Source organism: Pisolithus orientalis (genome assembly GCF_024613125.1).
Source record: "Pisolithus orientalis strain OTSU chromosome Unknown F5J12scaffold_15, whole genome shotgun sequence".
NCBI classification, from domain to species: domain Eukaryota; kingdom Fungi; phylum Basidiomycota; class Agaricomycetes; order Boletales; family Pisolithaceae; genus Pisolithus; species Pisolithus orientalis.
The window spans coordinates 288,118-301,656 of NW_026260796.1; the positions used below are offsets into that span (position 1 = coordinate 288,118).

At 45.3% G+C, this 13,539-nt stretch overlaps 4 protein-coding genes across 4 annotated transcripts; 3 read left to right on the forward strand and 1 right to left on the reverse strand.

The window, feature by feature from the left end:
• Positions 1-2,226: 2,226 nt before the first annotated feature.
• On the forward strand, positions 2,227-2,736 carry F5J12DRAFT_892963 (uncharacterized protein; the record flags this gene model as incomplete). Its single annotated transcript, XM_051747616.1, has 2 exons — positions 2,227-2,314; positions 2,363-2,736. 2 exons carry the CDS (start codon positions 2,227-2,229, stop codon positions 2,734-2,736), a joined length of 462 nt encoding a protein of 153 aa, XP_051599707.1.
• A 2,701-nt stretch (positions 2,737-5,437) lies between these two features.
• F5J12DRAFT_783006 (uncharacterized protein) lies at positions 5,438-9,422 on the forward strand (the record flags this gene model as incomplete). The annotated part of the gene is made up of 20 exons (XM_051742799.1): positions 5,438-5,530; positions 5,574-5,591; positions 5,951-6,031; positions 6,100-6,171; positions 6,268-6,417; positions 6,680-6,931; positions 6,984-7,202; positions 7,263-7,457; positions 7,598-7,713; positions 7,858-7,906; positions 8,044-8,060; positions 8,161-8,221; positions 8,249-8,271; positions 8,336-8,432; positions 8,481-8,533; positions 8,577-8,658; positions 8,711-8,794; positions 8,819-8,920; positions 8,979-9,287; positions 9,345-9,422. The coding sequence occupies 20 exons, from the start codon at positions 5,438-5,440 to the stop codon at positions 9,420-9,422; spliced, it is 2,151 nt and encodes a 716-aa protein (XP_051599708.1).
• Positions 9,423-10,337: 915 nt separating this feature from the next.
• F5J12DRAFT_892964 (uncharacterized protein) lies at positions 10,338-10,788 on the reverse strand (the record flags this gene model as incomplete). The annotated part of the gene is made up of 2 exons (XM_051747617.1): positions 10,338-10,626; positions 10,694-10,788. 2 exons carry the CDS (start codon positions 10,786-10,788, stop codon positions 10,338-10,340), a joined length of 384 nt encoding a protein of 127 aa, XP_051599709.1.
• Positions 10,789-11,467: 679 nt separating this feature from the next.
• On the forward strand, positions 11,468-13,539 carry F5J12DRAFT_939955 (uncharacterized protein; the record flags this gene model as incomplete). Its single annotated transcript, XM_051749672.1, has 9 exons — positions 11,468-11,553; positions 11,672-11,691; positions 12,100-12,289; positions 12,358-12,419; positions 12,474-12,668; positions 12,722-12,784; positions 12,862-13,002; positions 13,171-13,385; positions 13,531-13,539. 9 exons carry the CDS (start codon positions 11,468-11,470, stop codon positions 13,537-13,539), a joined length of 981 nt encoding a protein of 326 aa, XP_051599710.1.

Genomic DNA, 13,539 nt, shown 5'->3' on the forward strand with positions numbered 1-13,539 from the left:
AGGAATGCGGCAATATGGCCTACCATGTTGGCACCATGTGCCTGGTGAGATATCCACTTAAACATGTCAGGATTGCGAAAATGTGTGCAATGGGGCAGTGGTGTTGACCTTGCACTGGCATAAATCTCCCATTGTTTCAATGAGTCAAGTGTACCACTTCGCATTTTTGACCATTTGCAGTGAGTATCACATCAGGCACTTGTTACTAATATCTTCCACCATGTCCCAATATCCCTCACCTAAGTTCTGGTAGTGGTAGCTGCACTGTGGGATGTGCTGTGCTATGTTTTGGATATGTTTTCAAAATCTCCACTATTTTATTTTCTCTTGTTTGAAGCTTTCCCATGCTTCTGGGATCAGTATTTGGCTTGCTGTTCACTCAATTCTAAATGGATAGACTTGAAACTTTGGAAATGCATTGAAGGAATCTTCTGCAACCCTCCTGAAGTGTCAGATATGGCATGAAGGATGTGTAAGTTGAATGGTGTGATGTTTTGTTAGCATTTTCATTTCCATTATATCTCAGCAACTACTGGACCAGACAGCCTGTGCCTTGACAATGTGTAGCAACATGGTAGCCTATTCTACACACAAAAATTCAGATCCATATGTCAAGAATTGAATGGGTGGGGACACAACTTGCATTTTTAGCACAGCCACAAATGCCCAGCATGCAAATAGGGGGGGGGGGATTGCTGGTCATGTGATATGGATTGAGTCACATGCAGAGTGCTAGAGGTGAGATCACATGATGAGTACAGTCATGTGAGCTATTACATAAGCCAATGGTTTGGAGAGTTATTGCCACATGATCATTACATAACAGGTCACATGATCTATAATTGTACCTTGTCATGTGATGCTGCAGGAGTGGTCACATGTCTATTGTCTCACATTCATGTGACCCATTACATAACCAAGTGTTCTGGGGAGAAACTGACATGTGATCATTATGTAATAGGTTGGATGATCTATGATTGTACCTTGTCATGTGACATTGATTAAGTCACATGCATATTTTCCCACAATCATGTGATATATTACATAACAGAACACTCCAGAGGATCACCATCACATAATCAATTGTGTAAAATCACATGATCTAGGGTCATCCCTGCTTATGTCACTCATTATGTGACCATCACATCTACTGGTCACCTGCTCATCTGTATAGCCACAGTACAGGTGCAAATTATCAATATTTGTGACAGGGTAACCTGCCATGGGAACATTCCAATCTGAATTTTTTTCAAACACCAACAGAGGTTGTCACTCAGGGGGCATTGTCTATATTGGGAAGTGTTAGTTGCCATAAATTCTGCAACTGCTTCTCTGGTAACTACCACATTGCTTGGTCAAAGTCAGCAGACTCTGGTGACTGTTTTCAATGGCAACAGTTGTTTGCAGAATGCTACACATGGAGTCCATGTGTCCCCCAGAAAGTGGCCTATGGAGACAACCCAACATGGAAGTGGCTGTGGTGGAATGTTACCCAGTCAGCAGAGGATTTTGTGCTGGAAAGAGGGTCTGCCTTCAAAGTTGGCAGGATTCATGCTGACAAGTGGAAGTCAATGGAGACCATTTATAATTGACTAGACAAACATTGGCAAGATTGGCTAAAGAAGCACCCCCACTATGAAGGTCCTCTGAGACCTGATTTTTGGCTGGGGTCATGTCAGTGATGTCTCCTGCATCTGAAGGTATGATTTTTTTCTGGTTCAGATTTTGTTAATTAAAATTTACTCTAGCAACTCCCATTTATGTTTTGAGACACAGTCATATTGGTTGCTTTTTGTCAATGCCTCCTCCTAGATGTCTTTGGCATGCTAGAATATCTGGACACAGACCTCAACCCTGCTATGGGCACTTTCATCAATTCATTTGACTGCTGGATTGGGGCATTCATGACAGACCCCAACATTTGCCAGCACCTTTTTGAAATATGCATGCCTCTCTGGATGGTCTGGAAACCTGATCATGTACTCCCAGACATGCAAGTGTTGAAGACTGTCAAGATTATGTGCCCTCATGATGTAGTCACAGATCCTGAGGTTTGAGGTTGGGCAGATGCTGAAATGGCACAGTGCCTGGCACCACCCTGGTGAATTGTGCCACAGGCACACTTGACAAGGCCTGGTGATTGGGCTCAAGCAATTTGCAGCTCCCTGGCCAGAATCACCACACACCAGCAGTGGTGTGGCCTCAACTCCCACAAGCACAGGTCCCATGGCTTTCAATGCTGCAAGTTCCAGCAGTGCAAGTTCAAGTACAGGAGCTGTTAGGATGGGCAGGGCTCAACAACATAATCAGCCATGTATGTATCCCATTCATTTTGTCTCAGTGTGTTTAACATTTTGCTCAGATCCCCCTGCAGGCTCGAGAGGAGCCAAGCCATCGGTTGTTCTGAATCCTGAACTGTGGGAAGACCTCGGCAATCCAGCTATTCCCCCTGCTATGTCTCCATGGCACGCTGCCCTGAAGGACATGAATAAGGATGCAAAAAGGGTTAGTCCCAATGTGCCCAAGGTAGCTTACTTCTTTCCCAGCCTGAGTCTGTTTGTGAGGGGCGAGTCCTCCAATCGCCAGCAGAGGTACCTAAGGAATTGGCTAGTCTCTCAAGTGGGTTGGATCACTCATCTTTCTGCCTTGGATGCATCTCCTGTTATCCCTCAGTCCTGGTGGGATTTCCTGAACACAATTCCCAAGCAGATTTCATCCACATTTTCTGGTGACTGACTATGTGAATCTGCCACCCTCTTTGGTCCCAAGCTCATCAGCCTCCAACATGACATACCTAGCCATGTACAATTCTGGGATATTTCAATTTCCCTTGCAGACCTCACTACCATTGATCAGATGATGAAAAGCAAGAGTTTATGGGATTTATATGAACACAACTTCTGGTTCAAGTTGGTCACTCTTGACTGTGCAATGATGCCTAGCTTGTGGTTGAATTGGGATTCAGAGCAGTTCAATCATGTCCAGCAGGTATGTACAATTTTACCCCACCAGGAATGCACTGTTTCTGAACTCTATGCAGATTTTCCCTGGTGATTCAGAACTCACCATGTGTGCTGAGCCTTTCCCTCAGCAAAATCAAGGCCTTGGCTCGTCCAACTTTCAATCGAAATGGGAGTACATAGAGAAGCTCCAGGTGTTACTTGCTGTATGGCCAGGATGCCCCTCAGACTTGGCAGAGCCAATTATGCCATTAGTGTCATCATCATGTGTCTGGGCAATGGAAAAGAATAACCCCTTCTTCCCTGCCTTATTCCAACTGCACCATGTGGTTACAGTTCAAATAGTTGGTAACCTCCTTCATCATTCCCTGATACCATTTTTACTCTGTATGTTTCCTGAACAATATTCGTAGCATGCCACAATTACAATCTCATTTTGTTTGTTGCACACTTGCTCCATCTCTTTCCCCATTGCCTTTGCTAGTTGTGTGCAAAGGTCAGTTCACTTTTCTATGCTGGAGGCTAACTATTGGAGACATGCTGGTGGCATCTTGGGGTTGCCTTCCAGCAACCAGGATTCAGTGTCCTGGTCACAGTCCTGTAACTTGGTGTTGCAGGATCATCATCTACCACTAACTTGCCTAGACAGTTTATGTGTCTGACCAAATTTCATAGATGTCTCTTCATTGACCAAAACAGCTTACTAGGCATGGTCCCTCTGTACAAGTTACTGCCCCGATGAACCAGATTCCTGACTTGCTCTATGTGGGTGATCTCATGGTCCTTGTTGACCATCAGACTGCTGAACCTTCATGCTGTGTTCCCAGAACTGTGGGGCTTTACCTTCCTGTTGAGCACTTGCTCACCTTACCTGGCCATTGTGCTTTCACACAACACCCCGGTGATTCCTCTGACCCACACATCTGACACCACTCTGCTTCAAGCGCTGCTTGCCTGTTAGAGCCTTCTGTGCATAGTGAATGTGACCTCTCCCATGATGCCACTTTCAACCACTTAACCAATGGGCTACATATTAGCCAAGACCTGCTTTGGTCACCATCTAGGAATGCCTGAAAAAAAATGAAGCAGTGGCAGCAGTGGTCACACACTGTCATCCCTTCCCTCCTTCAGCTGTACCTTGCACATTGACAACTATCCAACCACCATCATCTCCAAGTAAAAGAGTTCAATACAGATAAGGGTGATAGAGACATTTTATAATCTATTTGGTGTGTTTAAATAGAATTTTTTTTGAGCATTATGTTTGCAAGACATATGCATAGGTAGAATGTAGAATAATCCCACTGGTTGGCAGAGGGGTAGGTGGGATGACCCAATGTAGGCTTAGAGGCTGATGTGGGACATCCCACTGCTTGACAGAGAGGGGGTGGGATGTCCCAATGTAGCCTTGGAGGCTGCTGTGGGACATCCCACTGCTTGCCAGAAGGGGGGAGGGATGTCCCAATGTAGGCTTAGAGGCTGTTGTGGGACATCCCACTGCTTGGCAAAGGGGAGGGTGGGATGTCCCAATTTAGCCTTAGAGGCTGTTGTGGGACATCCCAATGTAGCCTTAGAGGCTGCTGTGGGACATCCCACTGCTTTCCAGAAGGGGGGTGGGATGTCCCAATGTAGCCTTAGAGGGTATTGTGGGACATCCCACTGGGTGACAAAGGGGAGGGTGGGATGCCCCACACCAGTCTCAGAAGGGGGACAGTGGGATGTCCCAACTTAGCCTAAGAGGCTGTTGTGGGATATCCCACTGGCTGCTGGAGAGTGAGCTGGCATTGAGCCAGGACCCTCTCAGTGTCAAGCAGCTGCTCTGACCATGGAGCTACCTTGCATTGGATTCTCTATGGTGCTTGTAGGATTAGTGCAGATTACTACTTCAACACCTTAGAGGCTGTGTTGGGACATCCCTCTGGTTGCCAGAGGGGAGGGTGGGATGTCCCAATATAGCCTTAGAGGCTGTTGTGGGACATCCCACTGGTTGGCAGTGGGGAGGGTGGGATGTCCCAACGTAGGCTTAGAGGCTGTTGTGGGACATCCCACTGGTTGGCAGTGGGGAGGGTAGGATGTCCCAATGTAGGCTTGGAGGCTGTTGTGGGACATCCCACTGGTTGGCAAAGGGGAGGGTGGGACATCCCAACATAGCCTTAGAGGCTGTTGTGGGACATCCCACTGCTTGGCAGAGGGAACAGTGGGATGTCCCAATGTAGCCTTAGAGGCTGTTGTGGGACATCCCACTGGTTGGCAAAGGGGAGGGTGGGATGTCCCAAGGCAGCCTTGGAGGCTGCTGTGGGACATCCCAGGTCCCCTTATGAAAGTCAGTGAGATGTCCCATCCCAGCCTCAGTGGGCTATGATGGCACATCCTCCTAAGTTACCTTTGCAGACCAGCACAATGCCCCATGACAACCTCAGAGGCTCATCTGGGACATTCTGCCCTCTGCAGATGGTGTTGCAAAGGTGACCAACCCCATGTTCTATGTGGGGGACTTTGAGATATTGGCCTGTCACACAAGTGTTCAAAAACCATTCACTTCTTCCTTCATACAGTACAAATTGCATGAGGTATAGACACAAATTGATTGAATTTATTATTGCAATTTTCAAGGCAAATGTGGAGGCCCAGGTGTGTCATCTCCCTGGCAACTAGTGAGATGTCCCAATACAGCAGAATCACATTGCAAAGATGTACATGAAAAGTACTATTGCATACTACTATGCATGGTGGGATGGGAGGGGATGTATAGGTCAAAGGATGCTTTGTGGATTAAATCTGTCAGAGGAGCAAGGGGGCTAGGATTTCTGCAGCTATTTCAATGCTAATATTAAGCTGCACTTTCAGGAGTAGGGACCCCAGTCACCCAAGGCAGTCTTGGGACATCCCAAATAATTGCATTTGAATGGATGGCTATGTGGGAAATCCAATCTGTCCCAGGGCCTAAAAATCTGCATAGCCCTGGGACATGACCAGATGTCCCTGGGCAGACCTTGGTCTGGGAGGCTATTAGGCTGGATGGTTTGGAGAAACTATTCAGCCTAAATGCTTATGAAAAATGGTTACCTGAGGTGCATCTTCTCTCATGGCTCCCTCCCATACCACCTATTCAGCTTTGACCCATCAAAATGCTGAACAGAATCATGCCATTCTCCATCAATGCCCTCACTGTAACAGGAAATTTCAGAAAACTGGTTTCAAGCAGCATGAGGTGAGTTGCAGGAAGTGCAAAGAAGATGAGAGGGAGTGTGCAGCTTTTGAACATTGATATGAAGAGAAACAATGAGGTACATGAATTGGTGCATAGTGCAGGCAAACCCAATGTAATGGTTTCTGGCTTCAATTATTAACTCAGCTGCCCACCACTGAGCTGCAAGAGCATTGGTGCTCAAATCGCAGCCTCAAGTGCCCAAAGCTCACTGTACAGATACAGGATATTTTTTCATTGATGAACCCAGTGAGTCTGATTTTCATTTATGTTGTGGTCCTAGTCTCAGACAAACTGCAGCTGCAGTCGAGGTGACTATGGGACAAGATTACAATGAGATGAGCAACATTCTCCAAGCCTCAGGTATGTATTCACTTTGGCACACATTCTTGTAGTGCTCATAATTCCCTCAGTTGTGTCAATGCCAACTGCCACAAGTTCTAATGTGGCGAAACTTCCTGAATTCATGATCCAATTTCATCCAAGAAGCAATTGACCACCAATTTATCAGTCTTACAAAGAGTTCTGTGTTTGCAGTGAGAAGTCCCCATCCCTGGTTGACAAAACACCTTGGTCCCCATTTTGCATGTTGGGCAACTTCAAGTTTGCAGAAATCACACTTGCTTCACTACTCAACCAGCAACAAGTCAATGCCCTTCTGGATCTCTTTGCTTGTGTCACACAGGGAGCCATCCAAGTCATGCTCAAGAATGATGCCAAACTTTGCAAAGCATGTGATGCAGCTGTGATGGAACTCACCCCAGTATGATTTTCAAATATCCATTCATCGCCATCTGTCCTACCTATCTAAATAGTTCTCCAGGGTCAAAGTTAAGGTACCATACAAAAAGGAAGAATGTACATTCAAAGCACATATTTGCCCACTGTGGGAGTGGGCACTTGATATCTTAGAAAATCCATTCCTTGGTCTGCACTTCACCTGGGACACACAGCGAATTTACAGGCACAACAGCATTGAGTATGAACATTTTTATGATGAGCCCTGGACTGGAGGTTATTGGTGGGATATTCAAGTATGTGCCTGGTCAATATGTCATTCATTACCTGTACATAACATGTTGTATTTGCACTAGTTGAGTCTACCAGATATCAAGAGCACCATGCCATTTGGCCTGATCCTTTATGCTGACAAATCCAACCTATTGTCTTTCAGCACTGCCAAGAGTTACCCCATCATTGTGCACTCATCAGTAAATCACTTTTGCTGGCCAGAGCTGTCCAGAGCTGTCCAGCACTGGACAGATTCCCTAGGACTACCAGCTCACAAAGTGATTTACTGATGCTGTGCAAACTTGCTGGTTGAGATTCAGAATAGCAATGTCATTGGAAGAGGTACTGTTGTTGGCTGGCTGCCTATTGTGAATGACATCCACTGTTTAGATATTTGTATAGGCTAAGAACATTTCAGGTCCCTGAAGATGCCAAAGAAGAGGGAAAGCTAGGCTACACAACCCTCAAGCGTGTCATTTGGCATGAATCTTTTAAAAAGTTACTTCTGGAGATTGAGCAGTACTCAAAGACTGGGTATGTACATACATCTTTGCACAACAACATTACCCATTGGCTCTTTCCAAGTCTTATGATGCTGTCTGCCAATTTTGAAGAGATGTAATATACTTCCTTCTTCTTGCTCAGGACTAATGATACTAATTCAATGGCCTACTACAGATGCATGATGGCACTCACTCATGGTTGTGGTGGCAAATGCCCTTGCCCTGTATGTCTTGTACCATCAGAGCTACTCCATGACCTCTCTAGGACCTTTGAACCTTGTACACACACCCAGGGCATCAATGTGTTATGTGTTCATGCTACAAATCAAGCCAAAGGCTGATGAATTGCTGAAGTGGTTAGGTTTATGACCAATCAAAGTAAGTTTCCACCAACAAATCACCATCAGTGAACTAATATATAATGGGATGCAGAACATGTTCTGGCTGATTGGGTTTCTGATCTCCACCTTGCCTGCAGCTTTGATCGACTGCATTATGGGCATGGTTTTTGGGGCAAGCATGTCTTTGGGGACCTAAAGGTGATTGTAAAGGCGCTCAGGTGACAGATCAAAGCTGATGTCAAGAAGTAGTGAGTCACTGTTTTACAATCAATCACTCTGAACATTGTCACTTCTCATATTTGACAATGACAGTGTTGCAAGTTTTCCTCACTGGCAAAACCTTGCACACTTCAACCAAGTTATTCATGTCACTTTTTCAGATGGTAACAAGCTGGCTGATATCTCCAAGGTACATGTGTCCAATACTGGACAGCTGTCAATGAACTGTTTCCCCTAGCAAACCTTCTATGTGGGGATCAATGTTTTGAAGAAGAGTATAACCCCTGAAGGGTACCAGCTCCTCCTGAGTCATCCAATACCTACAGCTTGATAGCCTTGTTGGCTTAGATGTCCAGACTGAATGTATGGTTAACATGATCAATGACAAAATATTGACATTTGATCAGACACTGAAGGTAGTTATACACTTTGTGCTCATGCCAATTTGTCATAATGTGTCATTTTCAGGACTACACCAAATCCATCATGAAGTCCAACATTGATGGTCTGCGAACTGACTGGAATTTCCTGAAGGTCCACCTCTGGGAGCATGTCATTTGAGATATCCACCCAAAGGGTGCTGCATGCAACTATAGCACTTGGCCCAACAAAAGTATGCATAAGCCAATCCAAGATGCATATGAACACTGTTCAAACAGTAGAGATGTTCCTGCTCAGGTATGACAACCATGTGTGCCAACACTCCTACTCACAGTCACTTTAAAATGCATGTTAGGTCTTGTGGGTAGATCATCAAGTTCTTGCTACAAAGCTTCTCAGATTGCATGTTGATCACCTCAAGAAATCTGTCTCTGGGGAATCAGATCAAGAAGTTGATGCAGTCAGTGAGCATACCTCAGTTGATCATATTAAGCTTGGTGCACATGGTGTCATGACCCAAACCCTGAAAGACTTGGAGGAAAATGGTCAGCCAGATATGGCATTCCATCAGTTCTGTCAAAGGTTCTGCAAGTTCCTTAATGACACCCTTCCAGCATATGGATATCAAGTCAAGTCATGGATCTCCCTCCCCACTGACTTCATGGTATGTATCTACACTCTCATTATGCATTCATCTAGTTGAAACTGTGCTTGTGCTAAGGTTAAAGAATACCATTATCTGCTGGTCAACTACAAGTCAACTGTCACTTGGAACCAGTGCACAGATCATCTCCACTGAAACCCATCATTTATTGGTGTGCCCCACTATGACTGTGCACTTATTCAATAGACTGAGACAGACACCACCTTTGTTTGTCTCATCTGCATGTTTTCCTGTGTCATTCCAGACATAGGAAACATGGAATTTATCTTGGCAGAACCCTTCATGACAAGGATTGGACTGGCCCACACTATTGATCATGATCTCAGACTCAAATGTGTCAAGACAATTCCATGGGCTGCATCCATCTTCATACCATTGTGCCTGATCATCCAAGGGGCTGTTCTAGCACCTGACACCAAACATGATGACAAAATTTTTGTTGTTGAGCAGCTTGATAGTGATATGTTCCTATGGACACAGGTGATGTAGGTTACTTACCATCTCTAGTGGCCTTCCAACCAGAGAATTTTGAGCACATTGCAGATGTCTGTTCTGACCCATCACTGTCTTGTCCTTTGCAAGCTGTCAACCATCCTAGCAAGGAAACTGAAGACTTGCAACATGCTCAGTAGTAGATCAAAGGTACTTGGGTGACAGATTGAAGCCAGCATCAAGAAATAGTAAGTCACAATTAATACCATTGGCAACCACTCTGGAATGGACCACATCAGACACATGCCCAACTCTTTTCCCCCCTGCTGTGGAGCAAAGTGGTAAGTAGTAAGTGCACTGACACAGGGGGTCATTGGGGGAATATGGTGAGGTCTGTTTCACTACTTGTTATGCCCACCACATGAAACTCAATCTACCAGATGCTGGACAGCAGGCTGCCAGAGTGGACAATGGTCTTGTTTTTTTTATGTACAACTACAGAGATATGCTCTGACCAACAAAGTGTTGAAACTACAGGGCAAAGGGATGTATATAGGTCTACAAGGCTGTTGAGGCCTCAAAGGTGAAGAAACCACAATTCAGCTCCTCTTCCCTTCCCTAGTCCTCCCTCTTCCATTTTCCAAGGACCTTCTCAGACACAACTTGTTCAGCAAGGAAACAGTCCAGCACATAGATGATGGCTTGTAGGGTGTTGTGGAAAGTCAGAATCAAATGGAAGTTGACATCTGCATCATGCCTAATCATCTCAGTGATGGGAACATCATTGGCTGGGACATCAGGAGGGGGATAAGTGTCAAGGGAGAGTAATGCAGGGTCTATGGTGGAGGGTGTAGTGACAGCAGCAGGAGCAGCCCATTTGGGGGGTGAAACTGTTGGGAGAAAAATTCTAGTGGCAAGTCAATATCAACAGACTAGTACACAAGCAGAATGGAAGACATACCACCAAGCTGTACAAATTGCTGAACATGTCTGTCACTGCCTCAGCAGTCTTGGGCACATCAATGGGTGTCAAAGCGCCATTGGGAATTTTGAATGCATCAGGGGACATGGGTGGGGCAGGGAAGGGGCAGATTTGAAGTTGCTGAGTATGGAAGAGGAGATTTCGAGTTGAAGTTGCCAAGTATGGAGGGGGAATCAAAAGTCATGCCTCACAAGAGACCAACAGTTGACTGTCAGTGAGGGGAATTCATGAATGAGGCACAAGGTGAATTTCATATGACACAAGAACAGAAGCTACTAATTTAAACAGATACTGGACAAACAGAGACTGTGAGGATGCAAGAGTGCTGAAGATACTACTCAAGGTGGATACACTACTGACATGAGTTTATGGGCATATGGTAAGGCATCAGGAAACAGAATGAGCATTGGTGACACTTTGCACCTGTAGATACAATGGATGCATCGCTGGCCAGTCAAGGTCATGATAGAATGCATTCAAGTCAGATGAGTATTGGGAAGTTGAGCATACCCTTTCACCTTTGTATCCAATTCATCATGCACTTACCTGCTGACTTTTTTCCTTGACAATGTCAGATCTTTGTACAGAATGCAGTATCTGGTCTCATTTTTTTTCATGTTCACATGCACATATACAAAACTCACAATACATGTTGTGAGCAAGATGAAGTCTTTGTGTACTCAACTAGTCCCTCTTTGCAACTTTCCATCCTGCCCATGGTTTGACCCACTATACATGCTTTTTCACACTCTGTCCCCATTCCATCATGTCAAGTAGCATGGTGTGGGTGTCTGTGAAGGTAGCACAAGCCATTGCCACTGTATCTCCTGCTAAGACCATCCATGTGCCAGAGTAAGTGGTACAACCTAAACCATTTCCAACATGCTAAATGTGCAAGACCATTTGATCTTCATTCACTGAGGGGAACCTGCCTAGCCTTCCACTCATGCATGAAGTCATATCCTCATAGTGAGTACCTGCTTCTTGGAAGTATGTGTGGTGTTGATGTTGACCAGACCTTCTTGTCAACCTTCCAGATATAATCTTGGTGCAGCCAGAAGCGATTTGATGGATTACTTTAGAAGAAATCAGGAGTAAGGCTGCCTTCTACTTCTTCATACATCTCTCAGTTCTGTCTTGTCTTCTGACTAAAGCAGTTCCTTACAGCAAACATCATCCTCTTCTTAATTCACACCCATAGACACCCCCAATTATCACCACTTTCCTGGGGCACACAGCATCTGACTCAGTTGCACAATCATGCTGTGCCTCTAGGACTGCACACCCACCAGCAGATGCACAGCCCACACCTCAATGGGCATGACCAGCTTGATTAGATGTCAACAGCTCAACTCAAAATCACTACAATTCTGTGAGACAACCTTATGTGGATAGCAGGTGGTTCAAATGTGTTGCCTCATGGGATTCAGTATTTTGGCAACCCTGAAAATTGTGCTACAACAGATTTGGATCTGAGGAGTCATGCAAGGTTAGAGGAGGTGGAGAGGTTATGGAGAGTGCCATGGAGAACATGGCTGACTGACAAGTTCCAGATGGATGTGAGATGTGGATTCGGAGGAGTCACAAGGTGTTGGCATGAAGTAGAAAGAAGGGTGTAGCTATGGGAGACTTGATTGTATTTTGGGTGGATCATAGGTGTAGGTGGATTCTGAACAATGCACCCACTGATGATGGGGGAGTTTTGGGAGAGGACAATTGTGAGTTGTACTCATTCTCCTCTAGTTTTGCATGCTGATCTGGTGCATTGGCAGGCCTAGATGACAAGTACAGGTACTGGTCTTATGTCAAAACCCATCCTGCCCATGTGGTTCTCTCCCAAGGGTCCTGGCAGGAGGCTGTGGACATACTACATTGGTCCTACACAGATTGGCTGCTCACCCATCCCCAACCAATTCAGCCACCTTTTAGTCAGGAGGAGTGTCAGGAACTGTTGAGACTACCCAATGGTGAGGCTGGGACATTTCCATTCAGTTCTACTTGTCTGATTTTTTTTCAACAGATCTGAGTCAGCAATCCACTCTTTCATACACACACATGGTCGCTCACATTCTTCTACATGCTGGTGAGTTTTTGCACCATACCCCTTACCAGTGTTATGTTCTTACAGGCTAACATTCTTCATCAGCTCATTGGCATCAGGTCAATTTCAGGCCACACAAACTGCTCCCATGAGACATCATTGCCACACACACACCAAGGCAGACCCTGATGCTATGCACAGCAGTCAAGATATTGATCAGTATACTGTGCCTTGGCATCCCATTCTTGTTTGTGGATCAAGTGAGATATAGCAGCCATTTTGATGTGGAGGGGAATGCAAGCACACAGAGTAGTGTACCACTGTTTGTTGTTGGTGCTTGTACCTGTCTTGTGGTGAGGGTTAATCATTATGATGATAGTCATACTCATTCCTAACTTCTTTTCCTTCCCTGCTTTCTGCTTGTGCAGTCTGCATTATCCTCAGTGCCTCTGACATGCTTATCTCATTCCTGGGACTGGATGGTATCGCACACATTGGAGGTCTGGTTGCCATTTCATGTTCTGTTCTGAGCACAGTTACATCTTTCCTGTCTATTTTCCAGTATAAAGCAGAGTTGCTGCAGGGTTCTGCAGCTGTTCATCATGCAGTTGCTGCTGCCCATGAAGGATTCATATTTCTCCCAGTGAGTTTGCAGTTCCCCATTATTGCTCCTATCCCTAACTCATCTCAAACCACTTACAGCACCAAAGCATTCTGCTCTCTCTTCCACTAGTTTTTCTCATGTATTCTGTGGCTGGGTTCATCACCAGCATTGTTGTTTATACTAGAATCTGTAA